Source organism: Neoarius graeffei, chromosome 8 (genome assembly GCF_027579695.1).
Source record: "Neoarius graeffei isolate fNeoGra1 chromosome 8, fNeoGra1.pri, whole genome shotgun sequence".
NCBI classification, from domain to species: domain Eukaryota; kingdom Metazoa; phylum Chordata; class Actinopteri; order Siluriformes; family Ariidae; genus Neoarius; species Neoarius graeffei.
In genome coordinates this window covers 60,880,182-60,895,034 of record NC_083576.1, presented here as the reverse complement: position 1 = coordinate 60,895,034, position 14,853 = coordinate 60,880,182, and the positions used below count along the sequence as shown (strand labels likewise).

The 14,853-nt window shown below is 42.7% G+C and overlaps 1 protein-coding gene across 6 annotated transcripts in view; it reads left to right on the top strand.

Moving 5' to 3' along the window:
* Nucleotides 1-14,853, top strand: part of mid2 (midline 2) — a 387,129-nt gene that overhangs the window by 349,268 nt on the left and 23,008 nt on the right. For all 6 annotated transcript variants that reach the window (XM_060927966.1, XM_060927969.1, XM_060927965.1 and 3 more), the window contains 3 exons: nucleotides 7,338-7,486; nucleotides 13,574-13,701; nucleotides 13,788-13,931. In XM_060927966.1, coding sequence (XP_060783949.1) covers nucleotides 7,338-7,486; nucleotides 13,574-13,701; nucleotides 13,788-13,931 — 421 coding nt within the window. The remainder of the gene's footprint in view (nucleotides 1-7,337; nucleotides 7,487-13,573; nucleotides 13,702-13,787; nucleotides 13,932-14,853) is intronic.

The window sequence follows — 14,853 nt, the reverse complement described above, 5'->3', positions numbered from 1 at the left end:
AGTCCCAGGGAGCAAGTCGATGGCACAGTCGTAGGCCCGGTGCGGAGGAAGAACGGCGGCCCTGCTCTTGCTGAATACCTCCTTGAGATCCCAGTACTCTGTGGGAACTTGAGATAACTCGGTGAGATCAGGGGGCTCGGCAGGAGACACAGGAGAGCTAGAGAGCAGACAAGAGGCATGGCATGCAGGGCCCCATTCCACAACCTGGCTTGTTACCCAGTCTATGCGAGGGTTGTGGCGAGTAAGCCAAGGAAGGCCTAGAATAACTGGGAACTCAGGTGAAGGAATCAGGTGCAGGGATATTTCTTCCTTGTGACCTTGAGACTGGAGGAAAACTGGAGAAGTAACTTGGGTGACTCTTCCATCACCTAACGCTTGGCCATCGAGGGCAGACACAGACAGTGGGACTTCAAGAGGTGCAGTCGGAATATTGATGCTTTGGGCGAAGTGAATATCCATAAAGTTCCCAGCCGCCCCTGAGTCTATCAAAGCTTGACAAGAGTGGACTGACTCACCCCAGGAGATGGAGACCGGGATGTAGATTCCTTGGCCAGGGAGTCCGGGAGAGAGGGTAGGCCCCGTCACAACCCTCCCTCGGCTGGACGGGGCGGTCCTTTTCCCAAGAGTTCGGGACATGATGTTCGGAAGTGACCAGGCTTGCCACAGTAGATGCAGCACTTGTCCCTCCTTCTGCGCTCCCTCTCAGATGCGGAGAGGCGAGTACGACCCACTTGCATGGGTTCTGGACAGTCACTGAAGGAGGTAGACGGTCTCCAGGTAGAGGTAGGGAGGCTGGGGGGGCTCAAGGCTTGGTGGCGTTCTCTCATCCTGTTGTCCAGACGAATAGCATGTGAGATGAGGGTTTCGAGGTCACTTGGGCATCCAATAGAGGCCAGACCGTCCTTGATGGGGTCAGACAGACCATGGTGGAAGGCTGACACCAGGGCAGTCTCGTTCCATCCACTTACTGCTGCGAGTGTTCGGAACGAGATGGCGTAATCTGCGACGCTTCCTCCTTGCCGGATGGACATGAGCTTTCGGGCTGCGTCGGTACTGATGTCTGCCTGATCGAAGACCCGAAGCATCTCTTCAGAAAACAGCTGGAAATCAAAGCACTCAGGTCCCTGTCTTTGCCAGATAGCAGTAGCCCAGGCTCGCGCCTTACCAGCTAATAAGGTGATCACAAAGGCAATCTTGCGGCGATCCGTAGTGTAGGTGGTAGGCTGAAGCTCAAAGGTGAGTTGACACTGGGTAAGGAACTCTCGGCACTCACTGTGCTTGCCGTCATACCTCTGTGGTGCAGGAAGGCTGGGTTCGCGAGGTGAAGAAGGCAGCATTGCAGGAGGCACTGGATCAGGAGTGGGAGCTGGATCAGGAGCAGGAACTGGATCAGGAGCAGGAGATGCAGGCAGAGATGTCAGCTGTGCCAGGGTTTTCCCAATTTGCTGAAGCAGTTCCTCGTGGCGAGCGAGGGCCTCACGTTGGCTGGTGAGCGTACGTCCATGAGCGTCCATGGTCGCTCCGAAGCGTGTCAAAGCTGCCATAATTCCCTGAAGGTTGGCCGGGTAGACAGTTGAAGCAGCCTCTGCTGAGTCGGTCATGACGGAGTCTTTCTGTTAGGGTTTTGCTGGGATTCGAACCTGGTTCGTTGGTGTGATAATCCAGCAAACCCCCACTAGGCCACCAGGGGGATGACTCAAATGCAGAGGCGTGAGGCGGAAGTAGAAAAAGAATCAAAAGGTTTATTTAAACTATATACACTATATACAGGGCAAAACAAAAGACAAAAAAAAACCAAAGAGTATAATCCAAAAGAAAAGCAAAGTGCAAAAATTCAAAAGCTAAGAAGATCAAAAAACACAGTACAAAGGAAACTGGAGATAAACATAACAGCACAAAGACTCCGTGACAAGAGGACTGAACTCAGGGGTATAAATAGACAAACTAATTAAGGACACAGGTGAAGATAATTAGGCAATTAACACAAACACAAAACACAGGAACAGTGGCGGCCTCTAGAGGCCAAAATAAACACGACATGAAAAGGAAATAACAGCGGCCTCTAGAGGCCAAAACAGTCCTAGTCCTAACATGCACCAAACATACCTTTTGGAATCGTGCCCAAAACGTTCAACCTTGGTTTCATCAGACCATAGCACATTTTCCCACATGCTTTTGGGAGAGTTGATGTATTTTTTTGCAAAATTTAGCCGGGCCTGGATGTTTTTCTTTGTAAGAAAAGCTTCCTTCTTGCAACCCTACTCCACAGTCCAGACATATGGAGAATACGGGAGATTGTTGTCACATGTAGTCCACAACCAGTACTTGCCAGAAATTCCTGCAGCTCCTTCAGTGTTGCTGTAGGCCTCTTGGCAGCCTCCCTGACCAGTTTTTGTCTTGTCTTTTCATTAATTTTGGAGGGACGTCCAGTTCTCGGTAATGTCACTGTTGTCCCATATTTTCTCCACTTCTTGATGACTGTTGCTCCATGGTATATCTAATGCTGTGGAAATGTTTTGTACCCTTCTCCCGACTGATACCTTTCAACAATGAGATCCCTTTGATGCTTTGTAAGCTCTCTGTGAACGCTGGCTTTTGCTGGAGGATACAACTGAGTAAATGTCTGAACTTTATTTGGGGTGAATCAGAATCATTTTAATAGATGGCAGGTGTGAACCCTAAAAGACTGAATGCTGTAATTAAATCAAAAGGTGCTTCAACGAAGTATTAGTTTAAGGGTGTGCACACTTATGCAACCAGCTTATTGTATGGTTTTTTTTGTTTGTTTTTTTGTTTTTTTTTTTAATTGAATTGTACAGGTTATAGGTCACATTAAAGGTGGGAAAAGTTTTGAAATTATTTATCGTGGTCTCGTTTTTTTACATCAGAAAAACTGATCATTTTAACGGGGTGTGTACACTTTTTATATCCACTGTATTTTGTTTCTGGGATATTTACATCTCAAATAATATCAATTTTTTTTTAAACACCCTGGATGATGATGATAATAATAATAATAATGCTATTATAAAATAAGGATGTGCATATTAATTAAAATTATTATTAAAATCTTCCAGGGTATTATTTGAGTAATATTTGAATATTCAAACTATTCAAAATATCCACACACAAAATGACATTAAAGGTGTCATATTATACCCCTTTTCCACAAGTTGACACAGCTCCCTGAGGTCTTAATTAAATGTCTGTGACATGCTTTGGTCAAAATACCACAAGGATAAAGCACCACAGCTTCCTTCTCACCCTGTATAAACAGCCCTGTTCAAAATGGCCTGTTCCTTTAAATGATAATGAGCCACTGGTCAAGTCAAGTCAAGTTTATTTGTATAGCGCTTTTAACAGTAAACATTGTCGCAAAGCATCTTTACAGAATTTGAACGACTTAAAACATGAGCTAATTTTATCCCTAATCTATCCCCAACGAGCAAGCCTGTGGCGACGGTGGCAAGGAAAAACTCCCTCAGACAACATGAGGAAGAAACCTCGAGAGGAACCAGACTCAAAAGGGAACCCATCCTCATTTGGGCAACAACAGACAACATGACTATAACATTAACAGTCCTAACATAAAGTCAGCTTCATTGATGCTATAAACCCCCCACCGACGGAAACCCGAGCGCAAAACCGTTCAAGTCAACTGCAGTCCTAAAGTCAGCAAGTCAACCGCAGTCCCCAGCCACAAAAGCACCGCTGCAAGAGTCCAGAGCGTCCTCCAGGCTCGACCCCCAACTGTCCACATGGGGCCGTCCTCCACAGGAGCGATGCAATGAGACTCCAACCAGAAACAGGGCACCAGGATGGATCAGGCAGGTCCGAGGAGCAGAAGAGGTCAGCATCTCGATCCCAGTTCACCCCACCCCCTCTTCCGCCAGCCAACGAGGAAGAACTTTCCTCGTGAATATTCATTCACAAAGACAATTCTCAATCTATGACTGGAGATACTCAGATGAGGGGGCGGTATAATTCTAATGAGCTCTCCTTGTGACGTAGAAAGAGGAGCCAAATCTGAACGGCCTGTTGAAGCACATGTTTTCTAAAATACAAAGCACAAAAGAAACTGACTCAGTTGACTTATTTCAGAGTTTTTATTGGTAGCCACTCCAGATACCCAAATGTATGTGCACAAGCACTGAAAAAGTGAGTTCTTTATAATATGTTCCCTTTAAAGCTTTATCTGCTGTACTGTATGGATAAATGCACAATTTTCCAAAAGGTAATGAGTTACTTTCAAAATGTAACCGTCGCCTTAAGTAATACCACAAAATCACTTCACTCCAGCTGAGCCATAGTTTTTCTGTGAACAGAGCAGCCCCACTTCAGAGTTTATACTTTGCAGCTCAATTAAACTTCAATCAAACTTTGCCCCGTTTGCCACTTCCCTTTTAAAGCTCAACCACTGAGACGAGCCACTGTAGGGGAGCAAGAAGTATCTCAGTCTCAGATAAAGTCTCTTCCTTTTGCAGCATCAATTCAGTAACACTGGGCTACTGTATGGTGAGAGAGAGTTTCAGCACTCAGAAGGACACAAAAAGACAAGAGTAGTCCTATGCCTTTTTATCTTAAAATGAAATATGTTTTCACAAAATAGCATCCAGAATAATCGACTGTAGAATTGTTTTGAGCATTTCTTGATAATGCAGCACTCACAATGTTCATAACCTGCCGGCAGCTATACACCTCCACGCTGATTACACACTTTCCTGCAACTGTGATCCATAATCTCGCTGCCTCCAAAAGTGATTACTATTACATTGCACTCATAAATATTTCACATGGTTTTCAAAGAGCCTCTCGAAAACCCAGTGTCCAAAAATACGGACTCGTGTCTATTAGAAAACGTTAGTTCAATGTTACAGCAGTTCAGACAGGATGAGAAATTATAGATAGATTTATACCAAAATAATAATGGCAGATACATAAAGCAAAACTTGTGAAATGTCAGTGCACATTAAAAGTGTAAAATAACCTTCTGGGGTCTGAGGGTATTTTCTGGCACTATAATGATTTTGGCATGCTCTGATTTTGCTGTCAATTTCAACAAATCTAAGCAGTATTTTCAAAATCATATGACTTATTTTGTGTTCAGCTACAATAATATCTATGTAGTATGTATGTCATGATTATACTTAAAAAAACAGATAAATGAAGATGTTATAAAAAGTAGTTAGAGAACTGTGTTGGAATGTAAAAAAACAAACACATGACCTTACCCATTCTGTCGAGCCATTTTGGTCACTTGAGGTGATTCTGTTCAGTCTTAGGAATGTATCAAGCACAAAAACTTAAATCTGCTCTGTTGGTTTGGACAATTAACTGTCCATCAAAAAAATTATGTCCTATTGTTTTGGGATAAAGGGTTGGCAGTGGGAGGGGTATTCAATGAGAAGAGTAAAAAATTTCCATTCCATTCAATGAGAAGAGTGAAAACCCTTCCCACTGCCAACTCTTAATCCCATCAGGTCAAGTCACAATGGGTAAGGTCATGTTTTTTCACACATTCCTACACAGTTCTAAAACTGCTTTTTACAGCATCTTCATTTATCTGGTATTTGACTTTATTTTGGTATTTGACTATTCAGTGTGTCTTGAAATGAACTCTTGTACTATTTTACTCAGTTCAGAGCCACAACCAACTCTGTTCCTCTGTTACACAATTACTCTGTAATTTTGCTCCCACTCCTACTCCAAATTTTACTCTCCTAAACTCAAAGTAGAGCAAAATGTAACTATTTTTGATGAAAATACTTTTAACTCTGGAAAAACCGCTCAGTTATTTTTCCTGTCCATGCACTACAGCGCACACATATCAGCCGATCTGCTCATAAGAAATAGGAGAAATATTTACACTTACTCAAGTTGATCTTTGGCTGGATGGAGTCGAAGTTAAAAAAAAAAAAGACACTGCTCATCATCAGTGTTGCAATTCTCAAGATTGAACTGAATCATTGTCCTGAATCATGAAATTAATCATGAATTGATTCGCTATCCAGAAATTGAATCGCTGTCCTGAATCATCCGAAGCGCATAAAATCTGCGTGCCATCTTGCAATAAGTTTTACCTACAAATAGCCTAAACTGTGTCTGACAGATTTTATCCTGTTTACGGTGGGCGCTCCCACGGCGAAAGAGAAACCAATGGAAACCGAAAGAGTGAAAGTGATTATCATGCCGTTACCATGTGAATAGTCTTTTATGAATGTGTAAGTGGGCGCTCAGCACTCCGACTCCGGTGTGACTGAGTAAGGTGACAAGTTTTATGTTTCGTCTAATTTAGGTAATTTAAAAACTATAATATTATTTGGCAGTGGGCACACAGGAAAGTGTAAAGTATAAAGTTTCCGTCAATATGTTTATCATGCTTGTATGATGCTAAACTTGTGAAGATATTTATCTAAATACATGACCTACTCATTCTAAACCTGTCGAGCTTCGCCGGCAAAGCTCTCGACCCCAGAGGGTTAAACACTTATGCGCTGATTAGAAGCGTGAAGGGCAACCAAAGTACACTATATTGCCAAAAGTATTTGCTCACCCATCCAAATTATCGGAATCAGGTGTTCCAATCACTTCCATGGCCACAGGTGTATAAAATCAAGCACCTGGGCATGCAGACTGTTTTTACAGTTTGGAGCTGGCCCCTTCCTCTTCCAACATGACTGTGCACCAGTGCACAAAGCAAGGTCCATAAAGACATGGATGACAGAGTCTGGTGTGGATGAACTTGACTGGCCTGCACAGAGTCCTGACCTCAACCCGATAGAACACCTTTGGGATGAATTAGAGCGGAGACTGAGAGCCAGGCCTTCTCGTCCAACATCAGTGTGTGACCTCACAAATGCGCTTCTGGAAGAATGGTCAAAAATTCCCATAAACACACTCCTAAACCTTGTGGACAGCCTTCCCAGAAGAGTTGAAGCTGTTCTAGTTGCAAAGGGTGGACCGACGTCATATTGAACCCTATGGATTAGGAATAGGATGTCACTTAAGCTCATATGTGAGTCAAGGCAGGCGAGCGAATACTTTTGGCAGTATAGTGTAGATGTAATCTTATATGGGTAGACATTGGAGACATTTTTCAATTGTATTAACAAGAAAGTGCAACTTAGTATGATTCAGGTTTTATGCAGAAATGTGATTTAAATGGTTTCTCAGTGATTCAGTGAAAAGAGAATCCATAGGGGGTGAAACACTATCCATCCCTTCCATCGTAGTGTAAACAAAAGGACATATGATATACCTTGCAGGAGCGTTGGATTGATTGATTTTCTAGAGGGGTAGATGGAAAAATGTCTGTGCATGTGTCTCTATCTTTGTAGGTGATGAAGCTCCGTAAGCTGGCTCAGCAGATTGCGAACTGTAGACAGTGTCTGGAACGCTCCAGTGCTCTTATCACACAAGCTGAGCAGAGTCTAAAAGAGAACGACCATGCTCGCTTCCTCCAGACTGCCAGAAATGTGGCAGAGAGGTGAGATATATGCAAAACACATACAGCGTTTCTCTATACCATTCAGCACTTCCCAGTGTCAAGTCAACTCTTAGCATGTCTGCACACTTAATATGTTCTGTAGATCATGGTCTGCATTCCGCTCTGTCGATATATTTTAATTACAACCCTGATTCCAAAAAAGTTGGGACAAAGTACAAATTGTAAATAAAAACGGAATGCAATGATGTGGAAGTTTCAAAATTCCATATTTTATTCAGAATAGAACATAGATGACATATCAAATGTTTAAACTGAGAAAATATATCATTTAAAGAGAAAAATTAGGTGATTTTAAATTTCATGACAACAACACATCTCAAAAAAGTTGGGACAAGGCCATGTTTACCACTGTGAGACATCCCCTTTTCTCTTTACAACAGTCTGTAAACGTCTGGGGACTGAGGAGACAAGTTGCTCAAGTTTAGGGATAGGAATGTTAACCCATTCTTGTCTAATGTAGGATTCTAGTTGCTCAACTGTCTTAGGTCTTTTTTGTCGTATCTTCCGTTTTATGATGCGCCAAATGTTTTCTATGGGTGAAAGATCTGGACTGCAGGCTGGCCAGTTCAGTACCCGGACCCTTCTTCTACGCAGCCATGATGCTGTAATTGATGCAGTATGTGGTTTGGCATTGTCATGTTGGAAAATGTAAAGTCTTCCCTGAAAGAGACGTCGTCTGGATGGGAGCATATGTTGCTCTAGAACCTGGATATACCTTTCAGCATCGATGGTGTCTTTCCAGATGTGTAAGCTGCCCATGCCACATGCACTAATGCAACCCCATACCATCAGAGATGCAGGCTTCTGAACTGAGCGCTGATAACAACTTGGGTCGTCCTTCTCCTCTTTAGTCCGAATGACACGGCGTCCCTGATTTCCATAAAGAACTTCACATTTTGATTCGTCTGACCACAGAACAGTTTTCCACTTTGCCACAGTCCATTTTAAATGAGCCTTGGCCCAGAGAAGATGTCTGCGCTTCTGGATCATGTTTAGATACGGCTTCTTCTTTGAACTATAGAGTTTTAGCTGGCAACGGCGGATGGCACGGTGAATTGTGTTCACAGATAATGTTCTCTGGAAATATTCCTGAGCCCATTTTGTGATTTCCAATACAGAAGCATGCCTGTATGTGATGCAGTGCCGTCTAAGGGCCCGAAGATCACGGGCACCCAGTATGGCTTTCCGGCCTTGACCCTTACGCACAGAGATTCTTCCAGATTCTCTGAATCTTTTGATGATATTATGCACTGTAGATGATGATATGTTCAAACTCTTTGCAATTTTACACTGTTGAACTCCTTTCTGATATTGCTCCACTATTTGTCGGCGCAGAATTAGGGGGATTGGTGATCCTCTTCCCATCTTTACTTCTGAGAGCCGCTGCCACTCCAAGATGCTCTTTTTATACCCAGTCATGTTAATGACCTATTGCCAATTGACCTAATGAGTTGCAATTTGGTCCTCCAGCTGTTCCTTTTTTGTACCTTTAACTTTTCCAGCCTCTTATTGCCCCTGTCCCAACTTTTTTGAGATGTGTTGCTGTCATGAAATTTCAAATGAGCCAATATTTGGCAGGAAATTTCAAAATGTCTCACTTTCGACATTTGATATGTTGTCTATGTTCTATTATGAATACAATATCAGTTTTTGAGATTTGTAAATTATTGCATTCCGTTTTTATTTACAATTTGTACTTTGTCCCAACTTTTTTGGAATCGGGGTTGTACGTGTTCACACTGGATTTTGAAGTACCCTGAAGGGTGCTGTGGCTTCTACAAAGTCTCTTATGCATGCGCAAGTGCTTGAATGCTGCAGTTTCTCTGCATCAGGTTCAGCTTGCAGTGCCAAGCCTTATAATTTACAATGGATAAATAAGTCTTTCCTTCTGTTACATGTGGTTAAGCCCTGGGCATGTCATGGCCGTGACATCTGCAACCTATGCTTTTCACACACTTATCACATTTAGTCTAGCTAATAGCAGTTGTAGGAGTCATCCTTTGAATGCATAGAAAATGCATACAGAATACCTCCAGTGCTGCAGTAACAATTTCTGTGACCATGTGCCACATATAATTTAATAAAAGTCCTTATGAAATGGCTGTGATTTCAATCTGTATGTTGACGGAGTTTCTTCGGAAACAGGAGGTCAGAGTAATTGTGTTGGAATGCTTGACTGATTTACAGCCAAAAGCCTTCAGGATACACCACATTGCACTAAATTTGCAAAGTTCACAGTCACTTAGCGAACTAACTAAATTTGCAGAACAGTAAAGTGCTGTAAGGGAATAATTTTCACCCCACCGTCTGTACCCGTGCATGTCGACTTCAATAAAAACAGTATCCTTGATGACGAGATGCTGCGTGTTTATTGAGTTATGCTGGACATCTGCACTGCAAAAAAAAATGAATTTGAGGAGAAAATTCCTTAATACGAGTGAGATTATCTTGCTGCATGGACAGATAATTTTACTTGACAAGTCATCTTGGAATAAGTTGGGTACAATCTAGAACCAGCTTTAATAATCTCAGAGTTTGGTTTCTTGTATTCTTCTAATAGGAAATGCTCGATCGTTTCAGCGATATTCAAGATATCATAACTTAAGATATAATTTTTGCAGTGTAGAAGAATACAAGACACCAGCTCTGAGATTATTAAAACTAGTTCTAGATTGTAACCAACTTATTCCAAGGTGTCTTCTCAAGTAAAATTATCTGTCCATGCAGCAAGATAATTTCACCATCCATCCATTATCTGTAGCCGCTGTATCCTGTCCTACAGGGTCGCAGGCAAGCTGGAGCCTATCCCAGCTGACTATGGGCGAGAGGCGGGGTACACCCTGGACAAGTCGCCAGGTTATCGCAGGACTGACACAGAGACAAACAGCCATTTGCACTCACACGGTCAATTTAGAGCCACCAATTAGCCTAAGCTAATTGGAATTCAAGTACCTGGGGTCAACTGTGCAGGAAAATGGGGGCTGCGATAGTGAGGTGAGAAAGAGTGCAGGCAGGGTGGAGCAGTTGGAGAAGGATTTCGGGAGTCATTTGTGATAGGAAAGTCCCAGCAAAAGTGAAAGGTAAGATATATAAGACAGTAGTGAGACCAGCTGTGATGTATGGATTGGAGACCGTACCCTTAACGAAGAGACAGGAGGCAAAGTTGGAGGTGGCGGAGTTGAGGATGTTAAGGTTTGCGACGGGAGCGACGAGGTTGGACAGGATAAGGAACGAGCACATCAGAGGGACAGCACATGTGGAGAGCTTGGGAATTAAGCTAAGAGAGATGAGACTGAGATGGTACGGGCACATCCTGAGAAGAGATGCAGAGCATGTTGGAAGGAGAATGTTGAGGATGGAGCTGCCAGGCACACGAAAACGAGGACGGCCAAAGAGGAGATACATGGATGTGGTGAGAGAGGACATGAAAGTGGCAGGTGTGATAGAGAAGGATGCGGAAGACAGGGAGCAATGGAGACGAAAGATCCGCTGTGGCGACCCCTAATCGGGAGCAGCCAAAAGAAGAATTAGCCTAACCTGCACGTCTTTGGGGGGGAAACCGGAGCAAACCCACGCAGAGAACATGAAAACTCCCACAGAAAGGCCATCGCCAGCCACTGGGCTCGAACCCAGGACCTTCTTGCTGTGAGGCAACAGTGCTAACCACTACACCACCGTGATAATTTCAAATTCAGTTTTCACTTTTTGCAGTGTGTGAGCCAAGGTCTATTGTCAGTGGTACCAATGATGACAGAGGTTCACAGGGTCGTCACTGAGTGGTAGATTGAATATTATTACTTGCTCGTACCAATGGAGAAGCCCAGACAGAGCATAAAGACACAAGGAATTGCGCCATTGAAAAGCCCCAAGTTGGTAAAACCCTCCTTAGAAAAGTGTCTGTCACATAACTGTGACCTTGTACAAATTCCAGCCTTTTCCAAATTAATAAACTCCAAACATTTTTAGGAAGACGAACCATGTTTACTGATAACTGGAAGCAGGAGCTATACATTGTAGACAGCATTTATTTGGAGGAGAACAAGACCTGTACATGATGACTCATCAAGAAATCTGAATAGCTTTCCCAGAAGTGACAAACTATAAAATTAAAATAAGCACGTTTCCAAAACTGTTATTTCCTATTTAACCTAGATATGGTATTGTATTAGTGTTCATACCGATACAAAAAGCTCTGAAGTCTGATTTTGGTTTCAGGTGCGCTTCATGTCTGCATGATGTTCATAGGCGTAGTAGACCTCTCACAGATATGACTTAAGGTCAGGGTGCCAGTAGCAAGACTTATTTCAAGAATAGCAACTGCTCCCGTGTGGCACTACAGCCATGCTTATGAGACCGGGGAGAGGAGAGTGGGGAGACTTGGGACAAGTCTTCAGCTTTTGTAGATCATGAGAAAGTCTTTGCAGGTAGCGTCACATTCATATTGCATTAGAGAGTATTTACTATATCCCCTTAGTAAATAGTTTCTCAGCTTGTCACATATACTGACCTTCAGGCTTCACTTTTTCTGTCATTATTTTTGCGGGGAGATATGGGATATTATGTTGGGAGACTTGGAACAAAAGTAAAATACCTAGGCCTACATGTTTTTAATTTTTTTTTTCATCATCAAAACATGTAACATATGAACTGTATGAACACACAATGCTGGTACAGTGACAGAAAAATGTCAGTTTATCCAAAACCTGACTCGACAAAACAGGAATAAAATAAACTTAATCCTCATGCAGGTATACTCCTACATTTTTAACGAAAATTTTTAAGCAATTTTATATTTGTAAATCAACAGCAAAAAACCTGTACCATGAACTGTCCCAGCTCTCCCGATCTGGCGATTTGGGGGGGGGGATTTAAATGTTTTTCCCCAGAATTTAAGATTAATAAATAATACTATTTATTTTTTTCACAGTGCGGTTTCCATCAAATCCTGCGCTCTGATTGGCTGGCGAGTGGGTCCATATCCTATGATACAGACCCCAGTTACGGACCCCGGTTACGGACCTCTGGCGACTCGCTCGTTCACAACAACAACAAACATAGTAGCGTTTTTTGTCAACATTTATATTTTTTTAATAAGATTTATTTATAAGATTATCAAAAATCTTATAAATTTTTGCCAGCATTTCTCAGGAGAATAGCATTAATTTTACAGCATGGATAGCAATAATGACAGTGTTCACAGCGAAAGTGAGTTTTACTACCCTGAGGAAGAAGAAATAAAAGAAACCATTTCAAGAGAAAGCTAAAAACTTCTAACTTGCTAACGCCGAGCAAAACATGGCTGAATCCTGAATGACTCAGTTTTGTATAAATAGGGGACTACATAGGCGGCAACATGTGGTTTTCTTTTTCCTGCCATGGAAGTGCACTTGTATACCGAGGAGGAAGCAATTTGCATTACAGCCGTGAATGAGGATTCAAAATGGCGGCTCGGCTCGGTTTTCCCTTTCGGGCGCTCTCGTTTTCTGTTAGAATTTGGTAAAGAAAAAAATAAATATATTATTTACCAGCTTAAGGTCGGTCCGTATGGTGAAATACCATGACCTCGGCCTTGAATACTGACCTCGGCCCAGAGGGCCTCGCTCAGTACTTTCAAGACCTCGGTCACGGTATTTCACGATACCGGCCTCCCAGCTGGTAAATAACATATATATATGGTAACTTTAATTCCTAACAAATCCTGAATTCACCAGCATACATCACTCTATAGAATGGAGGTGGAGGCGAAGTAGAAAATACAAGTTTTGATTGACAAAAATATTTAACCCACAGGCCTTACTGCAGTGTCCAGCTTCGTGGCTCCAAAGGAAGTCGGTTACTGGAAGGGGCAACATCTGACTTCTGATCTAATCTGAAACCTGATTCGGTTGAAATGAATTTACAGGAATACAAATTGTCCTAAGTCTCCCCGCTCTCCATTATATATAATTTCTCTTTAATTGAGCTCTCAGATGAGGTTATAAGTCAGTTGTCACGGTGAAATAAAGTTTAACAGCAAGAGGAGCTTGTTCTCACAGTGCAATCTCTCTCCCTCTCATTGACACCCAGGGTTGCCATGGCCACAGCCTCCTCACAGGTCCTTATCCCAGATGTCAATCTGAATGAGGCCTTTGACAATTTTGCCCTAGACTTCTCCCGAGAAAAGAAGATCCTTGAGGGCCTGGATTATCTGACAGGTGAGTCAGAGAGACAGCAACCCAGCAAACCCTATTTTGAGCAGGAAAAAAAAAAGTTGCTGATATTCAGCTTTATATTTTTCCAGCCCCTAATCCTCCATCTATACGCGATGAGCTTTGCACAGCCTCCCACGACACCATCACTGTGCACTGGACTTCTGAGGATGAGTTTAGTGTCACGTCTTATGAACTCCAGTACACTATCTACACGGGCCAGACCAACTTCATCAGTGAGTATTACATTACAATGCAGTGTGTTGGATGGTGTACCGTTTTTTACAAATTCTGTTTTACTCTGCATCATACACAGCATTGTGTGATATTTTGGAGAACCGGTATTGAATTTGCTGTTCAAAATTAGAAATATGAGCTAGTAAAGTCAAGAATGTGCTTGTGCAGTGCAGGATGAGATCAAGCTTTATGTAAGTTAGAACCCAGCGGATGAGTTTTTCTGCATGCTCTCCATTATATAACACAGCTTCTTGTGAGGTCTGCTTTCCAGAGGATTTGTTGCCGACACGTTAAGCTTTCTTACATCAGAAATACACTTGGCTCTCATCATATGATTTAGGATCACCTACTAGTGCTGCGCCTTTCGTTGACATACAAAAAGTCCTTTTTTGGAGTCGATAAAAGCAGTGACATCACAACACTTGACGAGATCTTGGCAGAGGAAGAAGAAGAGAAAGTGAGAACTGCAGTCCAGAGGCCCAGTTCTGGAGTGGCACTCACACAGCACCACTTCTTTCACACACTCATGTACACTCCTACACAAACACACACTGTGCTCATCTTTCCTTTACTCTGTCTCACTTTTTCATTTCTCCCACATTTCCCTCTGCCCTTTCCCTCTTTTCCTTTCTCTTCATCTGTCTCTGTTCCTCTCTCTCACTCTGCTGGAGTGAGCTGTACTCATCCAGTTACAGCAGCACAGAAAGCACTTTTTTTTCTTTCTTTCTTTTTTTTTCACCCTGTAATAGTGCAGAGACTCAGCAGCACTGGTCTGGCCACTGTTACTGCATCGTCCTCAGAGAATTCAAGCCGAGAGACTGAGAAACGGAGAGGAATGCTTTCTTCCCAGATTGACGACTTTTTCCATCACTCTGTGGATGCAAGTGCTTAAGTGAAGCCACTAGCTGGTTATTGGTAGCA